Below are 24846 nucleotides of genomic sequence, written 5' to 3'. Positions count from 1 at the left end.
ATTTTAAGTATTAGAAATACTAAAGTAGTTCTAAAGTAGACGTGGTACTAATTGGAATGATACTGGAAAAAAGTTAATGTAATTGTATGATTTTTTTTTTATGGCAGCAGTAGTTGATGTTAAGTTTACATCACAAAAAGATGTACTGGATGACAGCAGTGATCTCATCAGAAATGATGTATGTCACGCTGCAATCACAGAAGGGTTCAGACCAGATCAAGTGAAATAATTAAATGGGTGGGTACTGGAAACAGAAGAGGGACAGTGTTCATATCTCATATTGTATTTCAGAGTAATTACCACATGTGTTGTACTTATTCAGATAGGCTGCCACTGTTAGACACTGCATGTGACACACATCATTAAAATCCCTGTGTGTAATGGTTCGTTTCCATTGTTGTGAACAAGTGTTTTATTTTCTGCATTTATTAAAAATATCTTCCTTATGTTTATTATTAGTAATAAAACATTTTACAATTTAGATCAAACACTGCATAATGAAAGAGCAACTACATTTTATTCATGTATTTATGTATGACATTTAATCATATAAATGTGCTGCATTAGGACAAACAGTGACATAAAAATGTGCATGTTAGCACTCAAATGTGCATAAGAGTGTTCTTATAAATGTTAAAGTGTTCTTATATTTTTTCTTTAAATGTGAACAAATCCCACTGCAAATGACATTACTATACATTAGATATTCTTAGTGCTCATACTGCTGATTTTGAATATTTGTATGGTAGGTCAAGTGTCATATTAAATGTCTCCATCAGTACAGCTCAAGTCGTTGCCACTTTCTATGCAGAAAATTTGGTTTTTTATTACGCTGCTGCCAGCTCACACTCACTGGGTTCAAGGATAGAGCAGGCATGCAGAGCTGAAATCCCCCCTGGCTTTCTGTAATTACTACATATCCACACTATTACCCGTTATCAGGACTGGATTAAGTCAATGAGCACTGGGACTTCTGCCCTGGTCATCATCCAGAGACCGCCCCTAAATCACTGCTCACTTCCACCAGGAATACACTCGTCCACCAAGGCTTTGCCGGGAAACATTTCCATTTAGAAAACCACAACGGTGCTGCATGTGTCAATGGACCAATTAATTGATTCTTAACACAGACGACTTATTGCGCAAGGAAAGCAGGAATTTTAACAGCACTTTTGTGTTGTGTGGTTGTAATAGATGAGGGAAACAGGCTATGTCAAATTGGATGTTGAAGTAATTAGTTGGATCGAGGGCAAAATCCTGCAAACATCTTTAAATAAAATCCTCTCTTACACACTCTCAAACCTTACATATAACGTATAATAATAACATAACCTATAATAATCGAATACAGTCTAGGAAGAGGCAGCATTCTGTTTACTATTCATAAATATTTGGCCTTGTCTCGAAGGATTTGCACTGAAAATCAACAACAAAAATGTTTCTTTTCTAAAACATTACTCAAGTTTTTTGCAGTCATCAAACTAGAAAAAAAAAACAATGAAAGAATTTTTTCAAAAAAGAACATCCCGTCATCATTAGTGGGAAAGTATAACAGAAAAGAATTCCTGGTTTCCCCAAACTCACAACAAATAAACTCTTTCCTCTTCTGAAGTGGCTTTAAATCTGCTGGTCTCTAAGGATAAAGGTAAAGCTCCTGAGAGTAACACTGCATCCAATGATCTTTGACTTTTGTTTAAATCAAACTTAACAAAGAGGTTTACTCTAGAACTGTTTATAAGACAATAAGTTCATAGCTTTTGTCTACACCATATAACAACTGGCCATCTTTCTCTGTACAGAACTAAACTCTGTTCTCTCAATCTTTTGAGGGTCACACAGTGACCTGTTTGAAAAAATGAATGACTTTCTATGTAAAGTAAAAACAGATTTCAACTCATTGGCCCAGGGATGACAATAAAAGCATCCCAATTAAACACCTTTTTAGCGAGTCTTATAGAGGACTTATAGAGCTAGAAAAACAGCTAAAATATATCAAATGTAGAGGCTAAATGGAAATAGTAAGTGAAGAAAAGAAGGATTAAGATGTACACATAATGGCAGCATAATTATGCATGATAAAATTTGGTGACTGAAATTCAGTCAAGGTGGTCAAAGAATGACCCCTGATAACAGTCATAATAGTTGTTGGGCCGGTACTTTAACACGGCTGCCATGCCGGCCAGCCAACAGAATGGGGAGGGCCCCTGAAAACCCAGTAAACAGGCCCTCCCAAGTTATGACTAATTTACAATATAACTGCACATGTGTTGAAAAGTAGCACTGGTGCTAGCATGTGTACAGTCGCCATGGTTCGAGTTATGCAGTTCTCTATGGAGTTTACTCCTCAGTAGGGGTGCAGCTGGGTAGCGGCTACATCACGTGTTTTGTTGCTTTGATTGGCTTTCCTGAAGCCTTTTTGCCACTATTAACCAATTTTGTCACTTATTGCCATTTTCAACCCATATTTGCCACTTTTAACCCCTTTTACAATAATAGTAATAATAGCTTGAACTTATGTACTTTACAGAAGAGTGGAAAACAAGACAACACAAATGACAAACACTAAGTTGAGAGTATGTAGAGACGTAGGTTTAGGAGAGACTGTAGGCTGTGGTGAACAAGTGGTGGTGCTTGAGAAGTTTTTTAAATGTGACTACTTTCTTGCCACATGTAACCAATTTTAACCACTTTTAACTTACTTTTTTCACCAGTTATTGCAGTTCTCACCCACTTTTGCCACTCTTAACCCATTTTTGCCTCTTATTGTCATTTAACCTATTTTTGCTACTTTCAACCCATTTTACCACATATTACCATTTTAATCTATTTAAGCCTCTTTAAATTATTTAGCCTCTCTTTATAAATAGACAGATGTATTATTAAACCATTTGTATCACTAATTGCAATTTTGAGCCATTATTGCCACTTTTAACCAATTTCCACCATCCTTTTTGCCACCTTTCACCCATTATTTCCACATATTGCCTTTTTTAACCCATTTCTGCCAGGTTTAATCAAATTTCCTACCTTATTGCTACTTTTAACCTATTTTTACCACATATTGCCATTTTAACTCATTTTTGCCACTTTTAACCAATTTTCACCACCATATTGCCACTTTTGATCTAATATTACCACTTACTGACATTTTAACCCTTATTATCCACTTTTAACCCACTTTTAAGCCCCAGAAAGCTCTCCCCTTTAGCCCCCCTTTAGCCCCCCCTTTAGGGGCGGCCTTGCTGTAATGTTGTGTTTGTTGGAGTTTTTTTGGAAGTTATTGTTGGTTTGTTTGAAACTTCATATTTGAAGAGTTACCACTTCAAAGAAATAACACAACTTTTGGGGGGGACAATTTAGAGATGGTTGAAAATGTTTAATAGCATGGATCAAGGGCCATGGTTACAAATGTCAGTTTGTAGACCTGCAGGTCTGATGTAAGTGTATGGACTCTCATGAAGGCCCCAATAGCTCTGTGGTTGACAGAATTACAATTTCAGTGTTTCTGTGGAGAAACAACGCCCTAATATTAGAGTTAACAAATGCCCTATTGGTTTGTTGTTATCGGCTTTGTGTTGAATGATGGGACAGCGCTTCCATCTTCTTTTAATGTGTTTCACTCAAATATGTTTAAAACATTTTTTTTTCCTTGAGTAGACTCCCCAAACCCCACCCAGTCAAATAGAAACAACTTCCCCATTGTTTTTAGAGGCATCATGAGTGTCACTGCAAGATTGCACCAGAATAAAGACAACAACTTTCCAACACAAGGAAAAAAAAGCTTAAGCGTCCTATACATTGCAGCCAAATCAACTGTAATTTTTAGATGCTCATTAGGACTCATCTTCTACTCCCACATTATCCAGGAAACCTGGAGGTGAAACAGGATGAGAGGGGCAGTGGCGAGGAGGAGGCGTGTCCAAAGAGAGCATTTGTTGTGGTCTGAAGAGCTGATTATGAAACCTTTTAAGGTTGTTTGGGTAATGAACTGAGTTAACTCCACATGTTTGATACTAGGTGTTTCCACGGATGTGTCCTTGTTGCATTAGATTACAATATATCAGGATGTCTCAGTGTTTCGAACTACTTCAAACCCCACAGAGCCCCTGTGACAACATCTCCAGTGACACAAAAACAAGAACAGACCCAGATAAAATCCTATTTGCCATTTCTGACTCATAAATATTAACATCAGGGTAGCAGAGTTTATTTTACAAGCAAAAGGCAAATTTATTTCTGTATACACTGGAGACATTTGTGACATTTTAATGCCTTCAGCAACAGCAGCCTTAAGTCATTGATGGAAATAGAACAACATTTAACACTTTAGGTGTCTGCTGATTTTGAAAACAGTTTTATTTCTGCACTTATTAAAAGTGGAAGTAAGAGAAGGGAAGAGAAATCCAATTTCTTAAAAGAGTTAGCAATTACAGGTTTAAAGTTGTCGGATTCTTCGTACTGACCTGATGTCGTCCTCGTTGGCAAAGATAATGACCACCCGGGCGTTTGGGTTCTCACTTAGCCTGCGAATAATCTTGTCAAACTCTCCAGGTTTTGGTTCACGGGGTATTTTCACCGACTGGGAAATGCACAGACCACCTGAATGGAAGATAAAGGAGGAAAAATAAGTCAAACTGATTTTTTTTCCTCTATAAAACATCATAAAAACAAACATTTTAACATTAAGCCCACATTATAACTGCAAGTTCAGGTGTATACCTCTGAAATGCTGGATTTTTTTGTTGCCTTCTTTGAACCCTCACAAATCTTTTTCAAACCTCGGCTCTTATTTCATGATAGATGCACTATTAAATGTGCACAGGTGCAATATTTCACAGCATGAGGGATGCAAGGTATAAAAAAAAAAATCTTTCTTTGGACCACAAGGGGCAACTTTGAGGCTTGGAGAGCCATCAATCCAGTTTATGGTCCTGCCAGGGACTCTGGGGAATTTGGTAGTATTTTGAGGAACATAAATTGTGTAATTGAAACTGGTTCCATTTGCTCAAAGTCATTTATCTTATTATACTGGTGGTTTTACTTTTTTGCAGCTCTTTTTAACCAAACCTCTGCTTTTTGACTGAAAATTTACCATCAAATGTAAGAAGAAAACATTACCTAAATTTCCAATTGAATCATTCTAATTAGATTAGAAAGTAACGCTATGTTATTGTCCTGGGAAATTGATTTGTTTAGCGTGTTAGTCACTGACACGCACAATACCCACAACTACACTAATCCTCCCAGATCAGATTAAAGGGAGTTCTCACCCTCTTAGGAAAGCTCCAGTATTGAACACCAGTCTAAAGGCAGCAGGGGACGTCTTCTGGTTACCAACGAGGCTTTTTAAATCCCAATGCAACATTTCAGGATAACTCTTTTGTCGCCCTGCCAAAATGCCACAAGAGTATGCGCATGCTAATGAATTTCCCTTTCCGTGACACAGTACAAAGCCGGCCCAATGCACAATCAATGCCGCAATAATACCCTCTAGTTCAGTCCAAGGCGAGGCGGACTCACACCATAAAACAAAGCCTGGCCCCGGCACAGATACTAATAGATTGCGAGGCTGGAAATATGAGTAAATAAACAGAGGATGCCATTAAATTAACAATGATGTTGGGGCTGCTTTGCTCATGGGTACAAAAAGTCACTTCTAGTTACGTCTGTGAGAAGCTTCAGTCAGTGGCCTGCTCTGTTGTTCCACTGTGGATGAATTTAATGATGTCGCTCTCTTTTTCTTTCAAACCGCCGCTTTTGCTCTCCCACTGAGGCTGCGTGTATAGGTTTCCCGTGGTCATGAATGTCACTGCTCGAACACAACAATTCTGGCTTATACATTCACTTGACTGGTTAATGGATTAGCAGCTCCTTCATGGAGGAAGAGACTCAGTCCTTTGTGTGTACTGGCCCATGTCGGGGACGTTTCCTTCTGCACTCAGGCAAGCCACATGAATGCATTTTTTTTACTGCTTTCAAAAAAAGGGATAGGAGTTGAAGGATAACTCAACACATGATACAATATAGCCCACAGTAACAATACCATCACAGTCCAGTAATTCTATAATGAAGGGAAAGAACCCATACAAACATACTTAAACAACTCGTTAACATCCTAGGCAATACCTGATGACAATCCAGAACCAAACAACATAAATTCAAACCAGGATGACCCCAGATGTACTAAGATGGAAACAACAAAAAACCCCTCCCTGACACAAATTTTATAAAAATATCTTGGATTGGCTTTGAATAATAGCTTGTAGTGTAATGCTTCATATTTCCTCCAACTAGGAGGCACTATGAGCCGTCCAACATATGACCAAATTAACATATTCAGATTTGGACCCTCTACATACATGGAAAGTTTCACTCGTATTGGATAATACATGGCTGAGTTGTAGACTACTTCCTGTTTCTTGAAAAACATGCAGATTTGAAGGATTGCCACAGCCACACCCTTTTAGTTTTGTACACAAGCTTAACACCCTTTAAGGTTTCTTTAAGTGGTGTTTCAATTTTCAGCTAAATCAGATAAACGGTCTCAAACAAGTTAATCCTCGAAAGACCCCTGGCACTGGGCAAAAACACCCCAATTTTGACTAAATTATTCAAATGGCATGTTTTCTGTTGGGTCTAGGTTATGGCTCTGAGAGACTTTTTTGTAGATTGTTTCAAGCCAAATCTACCCACAAAATTTTATAAGTCTAGGACAAGGTTAAAGGAGGGGGCTTTATCTTTGAAAACTTTTAGGGAGCGCAACTGAGGCAATGTGGTTTTCACATGTTCACAATCCATAAAATATTGCAGTTTTTGCTAGTCCTGATGTATCTGCAAAATTTCATGACTTTTTAAGCATGCTGAGGACCTCTAATAGAAGTCCAGTGAAAAATGTCAGAGTCCATGGAATATGAAATTACAGTTAGGTCCTCGCATAACACCGTTTTTCACCCTGAAAACAAAACTTTAAGTATTAATGGGAAAGCAAAAGCTTTTAAATAAGATAAGATGGACAGAACAGCTAAAACAAAAACTTTAAGAGGAGAAAAAAGTTTAAAAAATGGCTAAAAGTGATTGAAAATGAGAAGTAAATAAAATGATCAAAAATAATATAAAGAGATAAGGTGTTTACTAGAAAAAATGCTGTAAGACTTAATGGCAGTAAAGAATAAAAGAATAATTAAAATAGAATGAAAAAATTCAAAAGCCAACAAAACAATGAAAAATACTGAGAATATTAGTGATAATAAATAGAGGATTTAAAAGGCTGAAGAGAGACTAAAGCAGTGAAAAGACATTCAAATGGAAATAAGACAAAAACATCACATTAAAGCATCGCTCTATAACAGCGAGTTTAAGAAGACATTTAAAAGATGTCCCTGATTCTGCATGTCTTATCTCCTCAGGCAGGTTGTTCCAAAGTCAAGGGGCCCCAATGGCAAGAACACGGTAATCTTTAGTTTTAATCCGCGACCTTGGGAACGGCCTGAGGGCCGCCACCTGAGGATCACAGGCTGTGAGCTGACTCATAAGGGGCTGAGAAGTCTGTTACGTAAAAACTAGGGCTGTGAAACTATCAAAATTTTTAATCCTGATTAATCTCAGGATTTCTGAGTAATTGCAATTCGTCTCTACATTTGAAATTCCATTTTTTTTTGCATCAAACCTTTTATTGTTTCATTTTGGATTCAAAGGGTAACTAACTTCCAGTTTGGATACAGACCTGCTTTTATTTTGAAAGAATACCATGAAAAAGGGACAAGGTATGTATTGAAAAAGAAAATAGGTGAACAGAAAAAGATAAATGTTTAATAACAGAAGACTTTTGACTTTTCCGCTGAGCTGTCTGTGAGGGTTTTTTTTAGGTAAAATGAATCATTTAGGTGCAGCAGTTTCCTTATTTCTCATCGCTGTGGCTGCAGGGATACATGAGGCTTATTCAAAGTGTGCTGAAATGGACAATAAAGCATGCATTTAATCATGATTTTAAAGTGAATTAATTCATCATGGAGCTCAGTTTGTCATAACCAATGTATTAATGCTGCCCCTCGCAATTAAAGCACATCATAATAAATGATCAGCAGGAAATTATGAAATGCCCCTTTAAAGGTACAGTGCAGCATTAATATGCTGTATCTACCAACTGCACCTTATAATCAGTTTTACCTGCTTCATGCTTCACTCCTTGACTTATTTTCACTGCTGTCTTAACCTCCGCTTTCCTATTCAGCTTGTTTTATCTCTCTGTTCATGTCTTCTTTGGCTAATAAACTTCTGTATTCATTATCATCATTCATCTCATTTGCAGCATTGTGAGTCACATTGGCAGGAAAATTTGTTTCATGCTCTTTTGTTTCCCTTTTAATTGAGACATGTTTGATATCAGATATCTGATTCTAAGTCATGAGGACAATATGCTGCTATCTGATATCAATGGCAACTTTTTTTTCTGTGTTTTTTTTTTATATATATTATATCTTTTGGGGTAAGAATTTTTCTCATGTTTGGCCACAAAAAGATCAGTTATGTCCAACAGGTCATATTTTCTGCCTGATAACGAATCTCTCTTGAGTCAACATTTTAGCATTAAATTAATACAACACAACAGATTAACATGTGTCACTGATATCTAGTCAGGCCCACATTATTTGGTGATGGCTGAAGTCCATCAAAGGCCAGGTTCTGCCAAGAACTCCTGATAGAGGACAAGAAGTAATTCCTGTGTAGAGAAATGCTACCAAACAGGCCATGTCTTAAACTGTTTACATATACCAAGCAAAGTGTGAAAATAAAAAAAAAGACTTTAGTCTTAAGCTACTTTTGTGTCACTACAGTAGTGAAATATTCAGACAAAAAAGTTTTAGAAATGGGGCACTTAATCGAATATTAGATTAAATAACAAAATGGCCTTCTGCAATTTTCAAATTGCTGCCCATGAAATATTTTTTCGACCTGAAATGTATCAAAACACTAGCTATTCAAGTATCGTTTGCTTGTTTTTTTTATATGTTTCCTAATTTAAATGAGATTGACATAAAAAGTAATCATACCCATTATAGCAGTTGATATCATATTTGCAGTATGAGTCAAAATAGTCCCAATAAGATATTTTTGCAGCATCGTTCATCTTTAGCTCAGTTTATCTAATATTGTGCTGGTTACTGTCCAGAATGATTTATTGATTGTGTTTGTTGAATAATAAGAAAGATTAGGAACCAAAAATAATCACACATTTGATAGAAGTCATAATATTGTGGACAAAAATTATCATTCAATTCTTTTCACAAAAGCCTTTGTCTAAAGCCTGGACAAGAAGTGCTATACAATGCTCATGTTTGATCCATTTCCACAACGTGGTCTGGTTTGGTTCGGTACAGTTTTGCCATGATTTAGGACATCAAACTCTGACCTTGCCTGTGTTTTCTCAGCTGATGTCCAGTGTTGCTCATTGCGATGGGAAATCTGATCTAGATCATTTGGCTCAGCTCTTCATTTGGTACCAGTTTGACTTTTTAAATGTGGATTAAATAAAGCCAAAGGATGGAGGACAGGAAACTGGCCCTCAAACTGGATGGAGCTAGCAACTCTGGCTAACATAATAGAGCTGTTTTGTGAATCTTATCCCACAAGATTTATTCGTTTGTGAGCATATAACTACTCCAATTAAAAGCATGCTTGAAACTAAATTAGGACTTGTTGATATCTATAAGATGCTCTGCTTGCCTCTTCACTTAGTATAAGACACCTCATAAATCTTGTCTCCCTTCGTCGGCTAGATGATGCACGACAGTCTGCAGGACTGACTAATTTGTGATATTGATCACCTCCATGCCAGGTAAATCAGTTAAACTGTGACAGAGTCCCTTTTTAGTAAAGTGTTGGGATTGTTTTCAATATTTCTAATGATAAGTGCAGTGCACAGGTTCATTTAAGCAGTAAAGCACTAACTTTCCTCCATTTCCATTCACTCCAAATAACTGTACACTTTCTGCCACCATCAGGCATTCAGGATCAGGTGATTGCAAACAACTTAATTTGGCCAATACTGATGCTTGATGCATCTCTGCATCTCTACTATAAACACAAATCATGAATTTACAGTTTTGTGTACTGAATTTGTTAAGTGTTGTATTTAAATGCATGCATCAAGTATGATTTTCTGTGTAGATATTAGACTGAATGCACTAGTTGAACCCACTATTTCTGTTTTATGAGTTTAGGTGTTTATTTCTGCTTTTCTGCATGCACATTTTGTGAACCCACAGATTCATTCACAGCTGCAGAAATTTATCTGACTAATAGTTAATCTAGATGTGTAACAGCATTCAAAAACGCATTCAAGTGAAGTGCCGGTATTTCCCATCTCTCAATATTTGTGCACCGTTATTTTACCCTCTCTGTGTTTGTGATTGTTGAAGCTTTGATTGGAGTGAAGCAGAGGTTTATCCGTGTACCTCTCTGTGTCATTACACTTAAACCATCCAGGCAGACACAGGGGAAATTTAGCACCAGCAGCTCTCTGCTCTCACAGACTCTATCAATCATTACATTCTGTGTCTTTGCCTCGCTGGTACTTCGGTCCCTCATTCCCCTAACATCTGTTGTGAGGAAGCGGAGCACTCATCCCTTCCTTTTCTCCTCTCCTCACATTAACGGCAGCAGGCTCAGCCTCTGCAGGGAATACCAGGAGGACCTGTGGGGGACGGGAGCCCCGGCCTGTGGGAGCTGTGGCACAATGGAGGGGGCTGCTGGTGTTGTAACTCTGTTGCTTGTAGTGTAGATGTGGTGATTTGTGTGTGTGTCAACACCATCCATTCATAGAGGTTTCAATACATCCAAGGTCCCTTTACTTAGGTGCCTGATTCAGACTTCAAGGCGGGAGGGAGCAAACAAACAAGACACTCCTGCTGCAGCCTTGCACATTTATTCCACTCACTCTGCCCACACAAATGTATATTATATTATTTTCCTGCAGATTCCATGCACAGATGACTGTCAGGCATGCTAGGCTGCATCAAAATTCCATTTCATACAACTTAAGTAGCTTTTAACTGGTCTTGATTATTGAAGTAGCTCATTGCATATTTTATTTTAGCTAATGAAATCGGGGTCTTTTGAGGAATAAGAGTTTCAAAAAAACACATCATCCATTCCACCAAATGTAACTGTGTAAATAAAGATTAAAGAGACAGACAATTATGAAGCAATTAATTACAAATGTGTAGCAGAGGTGAAAAAATACCATTGACTGCGTCCCTAGAGACATGCAGAAATGTGGGCTGATTAATTAAAGTTATATATCAAAATTACCAGAAAATAATCTCAGATTAACAACCACTGGCTTGTTTAATACATAACTGGACAACTTAATTGTGCTTTAGGGTCTGAAAAGTGAAAAATTAATCACAACATAAGTAGATTTTACTTTCCAGCCTGTTGCTGTTTTACTAAAACTCCAGTTATCCTCAATATGAGTTTCTCCTAATGAAGTGAAGCAGCCTTTACTCTACACTTCCTGAGCGGTGTATTCCTCTGCCAGCGCTCATCCTGTACCGCTCTTTACATCTGAGACATGTCTAAAAACCACCTCTAAAAATATCCGTTGCTGAGGAGACCTCGAGCCTCCTCTCTTGTGTCTCCCATTCTGAGCTCTGGTCTCTGCTGCTCTCCTAATAACTCAAAACACTAATATTCCTCCTCATTTGACACCCAGGGGAGCGACAGCGCTGCCATAAACATTAAATATTCCCTGGCAGTGTGGCTGATTGCTGCACAGCTTCTGAGCTCGGTGGATAGCAGAGCAGGAGCACAGAAGCACGCAGGTATATAAATAGACTGTTTATTGGGATGCCCTCAGCTGAAATACCTACACAAGCTGGCTTAATGTGCAGCTGGAGACCATGATTAGGAATGAAAACACAGAGAAGTAAAACTCAAGTAATGCTGCATCCATGGCAGTGATGGGCAACCTTTTTCTAAGACTGCAAGCTTGAAAATGGTCCCTTTCTTAACGGCTGAATGAAAACATCAACACACCAGCGGCTGCTTCTGTCTGGCATGGCTGCAGATGATTTATTAGCCAGCAGACACAATCAGTTAATAATTAGAGCCTGTTCCAGCTGCACAGTGCCATGGTTTTCCATCTGCTAAAAACAGAAGTTGTTCTACCGAGGTTTGCCAGTATTAATCCATGTGTCGATGACCAGTACTCTAGACTGTTCCAATGTCTGAATGAAGGCTGATTTTGATTGGGTGAATTATGTCCTAAAATACAGACACCTACAGTGCCTATAAAAGTATGAGCATTTACTGATTTTATAAATCAGTTACAGACTGCGAAGGAAAATTTCTCCAGAGTGAAAAGTGTTTTACTCAAAAATAGTCAAATGTACTCTATTTTGAATGTATTTATTACCAGCTACTGCCAGAGTTGGAGCAAAAACAAGTGAAATTCTGCTGGAGTAAAATTTTAGCCACATCCACTCAAGTTTAATTCAGTTGCCATCGCTCATGGACAGTCAGGGCTGCAGCTCGTCAGGTTCCCCAGCTGCAGATAATCCTCGGCAATCAAGATCTCTCCTGGTGATGAACTTTCAGACACCAGTGTACTACACCTTCTAGTCAGGTAACCTGGCTCCTCTTCAACCTTTGAATCTAGTGTTTTTTCAGCAAGTTTTTACCTTGTCTAACTCCATTTTCTCTTCTTTTTTTTTTTTTTGTTTTTTACATTGTCTCCATCTCTCTGCTAGTGATTCTGCCAACCACCAGCCAGCTCACCATCATTTGCGCTATTGTTGTCAAATAAACCTCTATAACCTGGCTGCCTCATCTTGTGTTCTGCTCCTGTGTCCTTGTTATATATTCATCACAATTGTTTTTGTAAAATTAGAACACAATGACTATGTATTGGCAAAAAACTCTTTTCTTGTTGCTCCATTTATAGGTGGAAAGGCAGCAGAACTATCTATTAAGAAGACAATGTTGCTCTATGAACAATCTATTTAGAGTAAGATACAGCTCTACATAAGCGTTACCCAGTTGTATTTGGAGAAGAAATTCCTTCAGTGAATAGAAAACATTACTTTAAAGAATTAAAAACAGCTGAAAGGATGAACACACCACTGTACTGAGTAGAAACAGCCCTATAATGAGTAGACTATGCCACTTTTAACCCAATTTTCTCCGCTTTTTTTGACTTCTTTTTTTTTGTGTGTTCTACACCATAAAACAGGCCGTCCCACAGAGTTGGCTGGGCTCTTGAAACACCCAGAATATGGGCCCTCCTCAGCTGTGATTTAATTACAATGTCAATGCATGTTTGTTGGCCCAGTAGCACTGGTGCTAGTGTCCTGGCTAACAGTTGGCTCATTTTGGAGCTGTCAAGTGTTTCAAGCTTTACTTGGTCTGATGTTGAAATTTTTTGATCATGCCACTTTTTAACCCCTTTTCACGACTTTTCCAGCCATTTTTGCCACTTGCTACCCTTGTACAGCATATTTTTCCCCTTTTAACCAATAATCAGCACACATTTTTTTTTGCAACTGTTAATCTGTTTTCACCAATATTTGCCACTCTTGACCATTTTCACAAATTTTTGCAAAATTTAACTTATTTTCACCACGTTTGCCCACTTTTTATCAATTTTTCCACTTTTAACCTTTTCACCAATTTTTGACACTTTTAATCCATTTTCAACAGTGTTTTCAGCAATGCAAAATCTTGATCATTTTCACCACTTTTCTGCCACTTTAAAAACCTTTTTGCCACTTTTAATCCACTGTTACCACTTATTGGCCCCTTCAACCCATTTTTGCCACTTCTTGCCACGTTAATCAACTTTTTGACACTTTCAACGTCTTTTTGCCATTTTTAATCCTTTTTCACCAATAATGGGCCCCTTTAACCCATTGTTGCCATTTTTGCCACTTTAAGTTATATATTACTCTGTGTTGAGTATAATTGCTGTAGAGTTGTTTTATTTTGCTCATCATGAAGTGTATAAACATCATTTAGAGTTTATCAAAACACATTTTAGAGTAAAAACAACTCTGCTGGAAGAGTTAATTTCACTCTAAATAGACTGGGACAATTTTTTTCAGAGTAAAATTTGATTCAATTTAAGTAAAATTTACTCAGTTGAATCTACTGTGTTGTCATTCAGGAGTGTCCTATATTTTGCCACATTCATTTAACTCTGTACCTTTACAAGCCTTCAGATCTGGCTGCTGAGAAGCCCCCCCACAGCATGATGCTGGCACCACTGTGCTTAACAGTAGAGATGGTTTTTGTGGTGATGTGCAGTGGTTGGTGTCAGCCAATAGCATCTTGTCTGATGGACATATGCCTGAAGTTCAGATTTAATCTGACTTTTTTTTTTTTTTTTTTCAATGGTGCCTTTCTCTTTGCCACTTTCCCATGATGCTTTGACTGGTGAAGAACCTGGGCAGCAGTTGTTGTATGCAGAGTCTCTCCAGTGTCAGCTGCTGAAGCTTGTAACTCCTTTAGAGTAGTCATAGGTGTCTTGGTGGCCTCTCTAACTCGTCTCCTTCTTGTATGGTCATTCAGTTTGTCAATGTGCCAGATGCCTTTGATTTCTTGAGGATGGATTAAACTGAACTCTGGGGGATGTTCAGTGCCATGGAAATGTTTTTGTATCCATCCCCTGACTTATACTTTTTAATAGCATTTTCTCTGTGTTGCTTGGAGTGTTCCTTTGTCTTCATGGTGTAATGGTAGCCAGGAATACTGAATACTTATTCAATCAAGTATTTTACAGTACGCTTTTTTTTTTTTATTTGACATTACTTTGTAGAAATTGAATTTAACTTTGACATCAAAGATATATATATTTTTTTGTCAGAAAAGCCAAATTAAAATGACCACGATTGATTCATAAAATAAATAAAAGGGTTAAAAATCCAACGGGGTTGTTACTTTATATAGACACTGGTTTACCCTGCGCTGTAAGTGCATGGGGCAATGAGGGTCGTCAACATTTCTTTGAGCCTTTTGGAGAATAGGAAAACTCTGATGTCTCTGATGCAACTGAATAAACTAAAAATGAAAGTAAGGGAGAAACTTTTGTTATATACAACATGCAGAACAGTTCTAATGAGCCTCCTACTTTTGTAATACCAAATTGATTAATATGTTATAATTATAACACAGAGACTATTAAAAATGTCTAATCACTGCCACACCCCAAAGATATCCAGTGTCTCTCTGCTTCCCACCAAATGCATGCTGGGACACGCTTAGAACCCTAAGGGTGAGAACAAAAAATACATAGATGAAATTGGTTTTGGGTAAGAAAAACAACAGCACTGGTTAAACCTGAGTCCCTGGTAGGAAAACATTACCCTAGATGAACTGCAGGAAGTGTGCTGTGTTTTAATATCACTGCATTATATACAGGTCGGGTTTTTCATATCCAAGAGTGAGTGGGAGTAAAACACTAGGAGGTGGCAGCGTGGGATGAAATCATCAGGGAAAAACTGACCCTTAACAGAAAAGGTCTAGGCTCCCTCTCCTGTTTCAGCAACCCCCACCTCAACTACAGAGTCCGAGGGTGAGACACAAACCCCCTACGATCCCTGGGGCGCTGACGTTGTGCTCTAGCCTCACTGTGGACGGCTGAGGGGATAAAAAGGAGTAAATTTCTCCCTGGGGGGTCAATTACAGAATAATATCTCATTACAGTTATTACAGACTGCCTCCTTTTCTGCAGGGTTCTGAGGATTGCTTGTATGAATTTAAAGACAAAATGATCTGCTTCCTCCTGCAACATGGAGAGAGACGAGAAATAACCCAAAAAAGTGTGAAGAGTAACTGCATCAAACTTCTGTTGAGATTATGATTCATCTGAGCCACATGGATGACTCTCAGAAGATAAATGACCCACATTCACCTATGTATCACTGTCTTTATTACATGATTTATCGGCGTCATTTTCCTCTCCTATCAGCTTTATCTACAACATTTGATCAATCAGAGCTGTGTTTGCTCTACACTGTTTATGTGTATCTTCATTGCAGGTTCATTTCAAACACATGGGTATGTTTTGAGTCTAGAGAGCTTATCAGGGATCATGCTGAGTCTGCAGATTCACATCAGAGAGCAGCTCTGAGCTGGATTATGCTATGAACCTTGGGAGAGTAAGGTTGGACTGTGGTACTGTAAATGTGAGTCATGTTTGTCCTCTCAGATTTCACTAAGCCACACACTAACACATGCTCTCTGTCTGCCTTTGCTCTTCCTATGTGAACAGATAGAGCAGATAAGATGTACAGTGAACTAGAGGAGTAGACCTGGATTTTTGGACTGAGCGACATATTATTTGACCATCATTACTGCAATGTGTGCATGTGTAACAGTCACATTGCATGTAAAAAAGTTCAGACTACAAATGATGCTACTTTGCTTTGCTTTGTATTGGAGCACTTGAGCTGCTGACTGGTCACTTTTAGCAGGTAAGCTTACAGTGCACAGACAGCTCAAGATGACAAGCTTTGGTTTGCAAATGTTGTGCATAAAAAGACATTTATCTGGCAAAATACCATAATAAATGACTGTATATTTAACCTCCTGAGGCCTGAGCTTTTGTTTAGAATGCATTGTTCATTTCTTCCATTATCTGGGACGGGGGGACCTCATACATATAACATCTAAGCCTTGTCCTTCAACAGGAAGTAGGAAGTTATTTTCACAATCTGTTTTTTAAGTTTAAAGGTGACCGCTCCGAGACAAATGAAAAAAACAGCGCAACACATCCCCGAAAGGACATTGCTGAGAACGTTTTTGACTATATGTTTTGGCTGTGTCAACCAGTTGGTAAGGGGCCATTCAGTAAGTAAGAATTGGGGTAAGTCATTAAGAATTTTTGAAAGCTTATTATGAACTAAATTTTCTCTAAAAGTTCTCGAGGTCTGCTAAAATTTTCTTTAAAATCATTAGAGAAATCCCTGACAATTTCCAATAATTTCTGTAAATATTCCTAAACTTCTTATAAAAATCAGATTGAAAAAATTCCCCCTCCCCCCAAAAAACAAAGCCCCCCACCCACCCCCAAAATGAATGAATAAATAAATAAAAGTAATAAGAATTTCCAAAGCATTACCAAAACTCTCTGTGGAAATCCTTTTACATCCCATCCACCAGGAAGCACATTGCTAGAAACCCCCATATTGATAGATACATTTTTGACAATTCCGACTGAATATAAGGAAATAGTGCAGAAGCAATTAATCCATAGAAAAATGAATCTAAATATGAGGCTGCAACAGCTTTATGCTATAAAGGAGGAGGCTGGGGTGGAGGAATTGAAGCTTCGACAGAAGCAGTGTGGTGCATCAGCATTAGTGCAAGCAGGGATTAGTGAGAAGTACGTTGCACTTAAATGGACTGCTGTGATGAGAGAAAAAGCTCTGATTGGCTGTGGGGGTTCGGCATAATTGGGATCATCTGGCCTCCAGTTGGTAAACTAACACTGAGCTTCATTTCCAAGAAAATTGAGATTAGTTGTAAGTAAGCTTTAATAGGTTAAACTGGCTTGCAGTCACTCTGCTGGAGCGATGAGTGGCCATCAGCACCTGCATGAAGAGCCAAAGGCTGCTGGTGGTAGCATTGCTATTGTTAGCTATTGCTTTGTTAGCCTCTGGTTTAACATTGTTTACCTGCAGATGCTGAAATCCTAATTGATTCTTTTGCCTAATGAGTAGTCCAAAAGCCAAAATATCTCAATTTATTTTCACAAATGTAAACATACATCACAAATTCTTGAATTTAAGAAGCTGGGGAAAGTCATCAACTGGAATTTTTGTTTGAAAATGACCAAAAAAAAAGGAAAAAAAAAAAAATATATATATATCAAACTGATTTGCAGTTGATTCTCTTTGACTAATTGATCAACTAATCTTTGCTGTTCTTACAACACAGATCTCTAAATGTCCCCAAACATTATAGGCTGAGTAAACAACTTCAGTTGTCAATATGTAGGCTGATTTAATGCGTAATTCTTTTTAACCTCAGTCAATTTTAGAAACATAAACAAACCAGTAATCAGACCAGAGAGCATTTGGTTTCTCCTGTTTATTTATTCCTTTGATAACTAAAAATGCTCTTCCTCTTAAACTGGCTTCGCAGTGGTTTTGGGGGAAAGTAGTGCTGTGCTGCAGAATATTAGGGCTTCAAAGAAGCATAAGATGAAACAAAATGGCAGGAAGCAATTTTCTGGCTTGCTGTGTAGTCATTTCTAATGGCTTTCAAATGTACTCACGGGGGGGATGCTGTGATGTTAATAAGAAAGACATCTGCATGGTGATGTGTGAAATGAGATCAGATTAAAGAAGACTGCCAATAGTCTGATGTATCCTGCTTACAGTATGTTTGCTGTAAGTGGAGTGTAAATGCAAAAACTAGAACTTTTTTACACTATTTCTTAGTTTTGTCCATTAACAACCCTTTTTACTCATAAATTCTTAGTCTTTATGGACTCTAACCTTGCAGCGTTACTCTAAAAGACATCCTCCACAGTATTATCAACACGGAATTCAGATTGAAAAGAATATCTCTGAATTCTAAAGATAACCTTCTGGTCGATGAATACAGAAATGCCTGTGTAGTCTTTGACCCTGTTAGAGGAAGGCTGTTTCACATTTTCGACTGACAGTGAAGCTGGAGGATAGGGACCGGGTGGGCGTTTGGACCGAAAAACAGCCCTGTGTTAAACAAATGCAAGTGGCTTTGTTGGCTGGAGTCAGATTGATTCATGTAGCAGTGTGACGATGAAAAATGATCCAGGATGTCCGGTTTGAGTAATAGATCCGTCAGTCTGAAGGATTATCACACGTCAAAAACAAGTCCTCGACTGCTGCTGATAATGCACTACAAGGAAGGATGATACCACATCATTTTATCTTGTCATTACAAGATATGGAGTGGACACACTGTGGTCAGGTTACAGGAGATACAATGTGTAAGTCACCTACAGGGATTTGTATTTACAACCCTAATTCCAAAAAGTTGGGGCGCTGTGTAAAATGTAAATAAGACCAGAATCCAATCATTTTCCAATCTCGTAAAGCCACATTTTATTCACAATAGACCATAAACAACACAAAAGATGTTCGTGAAAAATTCTAACTCATTTTGAAATTGATGGCAACATCACATCTAAAAAAATAATAGGGACGGGGCCGTTTTTACCATCGTGTTGCATCCCCTGTTCTTTTAACAACAGTCTGTTAAAGTCTGGGAAGTGGGGACACCAGTTGCTGGGGTTTTTGGAGAGGAATGCTGTCCCATTCTGGTCCGATGTAGAATTTAGCTGCTCAACAGTCCTGGAAATTCTTTTCTGGATTTTTTATGTAATGATGCTTCAAATGTTTTCTATTGGTGAAAGATCTGGACCGCAGGCAGGCCTGTTCAGCACCCAGACTCTTCTACTGTGAAGCCATGCTGTTGTGATGGATTTGGTATGTGGTTTAACATTGCCCTGCTGAAATATGAAAGGCATTTCCTGAAAGAGACATTGTATGGATAAGAGTATATAGTATGTAGCTCTAAAACCTCTTTATACATTTCAGAACTGATAGAGCCTTTCCAGATGTGTAAGCTGCCCACACCATAGGCACTAATGCAACCCCATACCATCAGAGATAAAGGCTTTTGAACTGTGTGCTGAAAACAAGCTGGATGGTCTCTCTCCTCTTTAGTCCCCAGGACGTGACATCCGTGGTTTCCAACAGTAACATTCAAATTTTGATTCATCTGACCACAGAACAGTTTTCTATTTTGCCTCGGACCATTTAAATGAGCTTAGGCTCAGCGAACACAGCAATGCTTCTGGATCATTCTCACTTAACTTGCATTTCACTGGCGTCGGGCCAAAACCTTGTATCTCCAAATTTGTCAGTATTCAGGGGGAAAAAAATGCTGTATATATCCAGTACTTCAACACTGAATGGTCATAATCTGTATCTTTTTGACACTAAATATTACTTTAAAATGTGTTAATACTTACTGACAGATATATGACCCATAGCACTAATCAATGAAAAATATCACAATAATGTAAAGTGGAGATACAAGGTTTTGCCCAGACACCAGCAATTTGTGGATGACATGGCGAGAATGATTTTCACGTCCCTATGTTTTGTGATGTGTTGCTGCCAACAAATTCAAAATGACCTGATTTTTCATAAATTGGTCAAATGTCTCAGTTTCTTTATTCAAATGTTGTTTATATGGTATTGTGAGTGAAATATGGGTTTGTGGATTTGAAAATCATTGCATTCAGTTTGTACATTTTACACAGCGCCACAACATTTTTTGAGTTGGGGTTGTATGTGCATTGTTGCATCTGCATGCATCAGATAATAATCCTGGTCTGCTAGAGCCACATTCAATCTTTAGGCACAGCAGTCTCAGACACTATTACTATAATATCAAAGCTTTAAAGAAACAACAGCCTGCAGGTAGTACATACACAGTAGGAGGGGAGCCATCTGATGTAATTTTACCATATCATAAAATTTTAAGGCCAAGTGTTACATTTTTTTTGCTCAGAATGACAAGCATGTCTCCCACCAGTAATAGCACAAGTGATTTCATTACCTTCAATGTGAACATCAAGACACGGTGCAAAAATTACATCATTTTTCACAGATACTTTGTGCCTGTAAGAGCTACTGGATTCATTTTTGCAAAATTCCTTGCACCACAAGCAGAAGCAATCATTTAGAAACTTCTGACTCGGCCTTATTATCATAAATGTTTGGTAAGGGAGCAGTGAGGCAGCTCCAGTGCTCCCCAACAGGTGCTCCGCTCACTGCAGGACTCCCTGCTAAATTGAGTGTTATGAACTGCACGGGTCTAATCTTTGCTCTCTGATACGAAAAACTCTCCACTCAAGCTTGTATTGATGACTCCGCTAACAATCTTAGAAAGTATATATGAGAACACGAGAGGGTGAAAGTAGAGTCACTCTCTGGCCTCAAAGTTGATGGATCAACTGAAAGTATTTGTTGGCACGGCTATTTTCTTAAGCCAAATGGCAACCAGTCTTGGTATTACATCTGTCAGCAACTCTGCTCTGATATCAGCTCGCTTTAAGTCCCAGAGGGAAATGGACCCGCTCTCTATTTATCCCCACAGTGCAGGGGAGGCTTGCGAAGGGCAAGAGGGCAGCAGTGACAGCACGTTATTTTATACACATCTTTCTTCCTACAGTTTTGCTGTAATGTGTTTCAAGCTGTAAATGTACAGTGCCTCGCCTGCTGTGTATTTTGAGTGAAAGACTATTGTCACTGTTAGGGAGGGATTGGAAATACATGAAATTTGATTGTGCACTGTTATTGCAGACAAAGACTTGGAACTATTTTACTTTAATTCTTTAAAACAGTTTTGCATACATTTAGACCTCATGTTAAATACACATTTCGGCCTAATGCTGATGGCCTTGTGCTTTTGTAGGACTTGAAGAGGCATCAGTATTAATTGTCTCATAGTCAACTAAACATTCTACACAGGGGCTTTAAAGATGACACTTTTGTAAGGAGGTAGTATATAGGGTTTGGAAGGTTTTAGTCCATATCAGTAACTGATTGGACAGGATCACTTACGTGAAGTCTCCCTGCTGACAGGCTGCAGTATGCGTATAAACCCCTCCTCTTCAATGGTGACAATTTCAAAAATTAGTTTAACTTACTAGTCATTTTGGTGCCTACTATGATGGGATCTGACTTTAACCATCCAGCCAGCTGGTTGCACATCCCTACAAAAGAAATGCTTTTTTATTCAATACTTATTCTGTTTAAAGATTTCATCAAGCCATTCTTGTCCAAGTGCTCATCTACTGTCTATGTGTAGTAGTAGTTAGTTATTTGATATGTGATGAAATATCATGATTGAAAGTCATGATCTCTTGACAAATGTGGTGTTCACAGCTGGATTAGAGGAATAAAGATGAGAGAGAACATTCTTAAAACTATCAACAAAATTGATTCAAAACTCCCAACTGACAGAATTGAGAGAGGTGTAGCTGCAGACTGTACATTTCTGACGGTAATTTGCAAGTACAACTTCTTTCCCCTTTTTTCTCTCTCTTTATATATATATATATATATATATATATATATATATATATATATACATATATAATTTTAAAGTCAACTTTATTTATAAACCAATTCTGGCAGTTACATTTATGAAATAACCACATTGCAAAAATGACAAACTTAAGAAATATTTCATAAATAAATTAGAGAAAAAGGTCAGAGGTCTAATCCAAAATTAAATTATCTATAGACCTGTGTTAGTAGTAGTGGTTCACTTTAGTTTCGCTAGCTTTATCTAAAGCTGGTATAGCAACACTAGCTATGTAATTTCCTTTACTACACAAGCCAGTGTAGCTAAGTAAGTTTTAGCAACATAAGCTTGAGCAAACACGGCTAAAACTTACATAGCTAGGCAGATAATGTACCTATATATCTTACATAGCTTCATTGTGAGCTTACCCCTGGCTACGTTAGCTACCTAGCTATGTTAACTACATAGCTCCATTAGTAACGTAGCTTCATTAGCAATGTGAGCTTTAGCAAAGATAGCTGAAGCTAACTGAGCTATGTAGATAATGGGTGTCTTATGTAGCTGCTTTGTGGGCTTAGCTTTAGCTCTATTATGTAGCTATGTTACCTATATAGCTCTATTAGCTACTTAGCTTCATTATCTACGTAGCTTATGCAGCTAACAGAGCTATAAGCTATGATGGCTGAGTTGGACTGCTTTCATGGAGGGTGAGCCTTTTTCCTGTAAGCAGGCTGTTTACTGGGGTTAATTAAATGTTCTGTAATCAGGTTTTGCAGGTCATCTTTTTGATATCCCAACCCTTATCTGAACCCTCACCCTAATTAAAAAAAAATGTGTGTATTTCTGATCTGAAATATACAGTGTCTCAGATAAATGGTCATGAGAGTGGCCGTCAGAAATGAACAGGCTGCAGCCAGACTGTCTTGGAAGAATCTTTTCTACTGTGGACTGCACCAAACCTGAGGGATCTTTGATATTTTTGGAACCTTTAGTATGTGCTCCAGTTAACAGAAGGACATTAGTGGCAGGTTATGTTGCCAGTGCTATATGTTAGCATCCATCACTGGGGTATTCTGACTTCAGTTCAGTACAACGAAAGGAGACCAGGAAGTCTTGTCCATTTTCATACACAGTCACAGTCTGTAATAATAATCCCTTAAAATCCAGTGAAACCACATACAGTGCATAAAAACTGCTGATAAATTGCATTGAAGTGTTATAAACTTGGAACTAAAAAGCTATGAATCAATCATTTAAACAAAAGAAAAAAGAAAACATTTATTTCTTTTGGTGCATTTGTTCCTCCAGAATCCATCTTTAAATGTTGTTGCAGCTGTTGAAAAAGCACTTTCTCCTCTCCTACCATCACATCACTTTAGAAACTGTTATTTCACCCCTGTAGTGTAAGCACAAATGATTTGTCCATGTCTGAAGAAGCTCAAGAGATCCAACGCTGCCCTATTTTCCAGCAGCTGTTAAGCACTGAGCTGTAATAATGGGGAAAGTTTTCTACAATTGCTACAATTTGACCTGAGGACACTCTTCATATAGAGAATTGAGATAATGCTTTTATATTCTTCAGGAAAGAATAGTAACGGCATGTCATTGTTGACTCTTGAACTGTTGTTGCTGGGAGCTTGCAGTCTATTCAATTCCAAGATCCTGAATATAAAAAAGATTCTTGAAAAAGCAGGTTCTGGGGCAACTATAAATTAGATTTCAAAATGACTGAGTGACATTTTCCTTCTCAGAGCAAATGATTTATAAATCAAAGACGGGCCTCTGAGCGCTGTGAAATGAGCTTTTCTCTACGGTGCTAAAATGACTCACCTGACATGCATGGGACTTTCCCCTCACTGAGGAGAATCCACGTAGCAAAGCTCTTAAGATGAAAATACTGTTAGACCTTAGCTCAAGAGTTTAAACGGCTTCCAAGACAAACATTAGTGTTGCTCTGTAATCAGGCGTGGGCGCGGGTGAAGACTGAGCCACGGTGGGCCTTGAAATGCACATTCTCACTTTGCCAAAGAGCTGCTGAAAATCTCCCCGCAGGTACGTCTGATGTCAGACTGTCAGCCTCCATTTGTTACCTTTAGCAGCCGGCATACATTTCTGACAACAGATGAGTGAAATAATGGTTGACATCCTGAATTTAAATCTCTGTTTACATCCCCCAGCACATCCCACCACTTTCTTTATCAATCCTTTGGACGTGATAAATAGCTTTTTGGTGTTGTCTGCATTCTTCATCGTAACCCGCTGATACCACCGGCAGCAGGTTCTGTGTGTTCTCAGACAAAAGCTGTAGCATTATAAATGGTCAGGGGTTTCTTTTCTGTGTGTAAGCCCTTTTACATGCTCCCTGTCTATGCAGGATTTTTCTCTTTGTCATGGGAATGGCAGAAACTCCAATATTTGTAATCATGAAATGATGGGCCAAAATGAAGGTTCCCCTGTGTAAAACTGGTTCACAAGAATAAACTTCATAGTTTTTGAGGGGGTTTCTTTATAGATTTTTCCAGGATGGGTTTGCCTTCATTTGATAGGACAACTGAACTAACTAAGGACATTCAGGGATGGGCATCTCTATCAAGGGAGCTAAGCCTGCACCCATAAACTTCATAATTACTGGATTTAAATGACCTGCAATGGTGGGTAAGTCAGGTGCACAGGTATAATTTTTACGGTGTCAAATTGGCCTACTTTAAATGTCTCTTTCAATTACCCTCGAAAGCAACAAAAAAATAATAAATCACTTTC

At 38.2% G+C, this 24846-nt stretch overlaps 1 protein-coding gene across 1 annotated transcript in view; it reads right to left on the bottom strand.

Moving 5' to 3' along the window:
- LOC121516966 (metabotropic glutamate receptor 4-like) overlaps positions 1-24846 on the bottom strand; it is a 238041-nt gene that overhangs the window by 55198 nt on the left and 157997 nt on the right. Inside the window, exon 3 of the mRNA XM_041798429.1 lies at positions 4464-4599. Coding sequence (XP_041654363.1) covers positions 4464-4599 — 136 coding nt within the window. The remainder of the gene's footprint in view (positions 1-4463; positions 4600-24846) is intronic.

Source organism: Cheilinus undulatus, linkage group 11 (genome assembly GCF_018320785.1).
Source record: "Cheilinus undulatus linkage group 11, ASM1832078v1, whole genome shotgun sequence".
NCBI classification, from domain to species: domain Eukaryota; kingdom Metazoa; phylum Chordata; class Actinopteri; order Labriformes; family Labridae; genus Cheilinus; species Cheilinus undulatus.
This window is presented reverse-complemented; position numbering and strand designations above follow the sequence as displayed.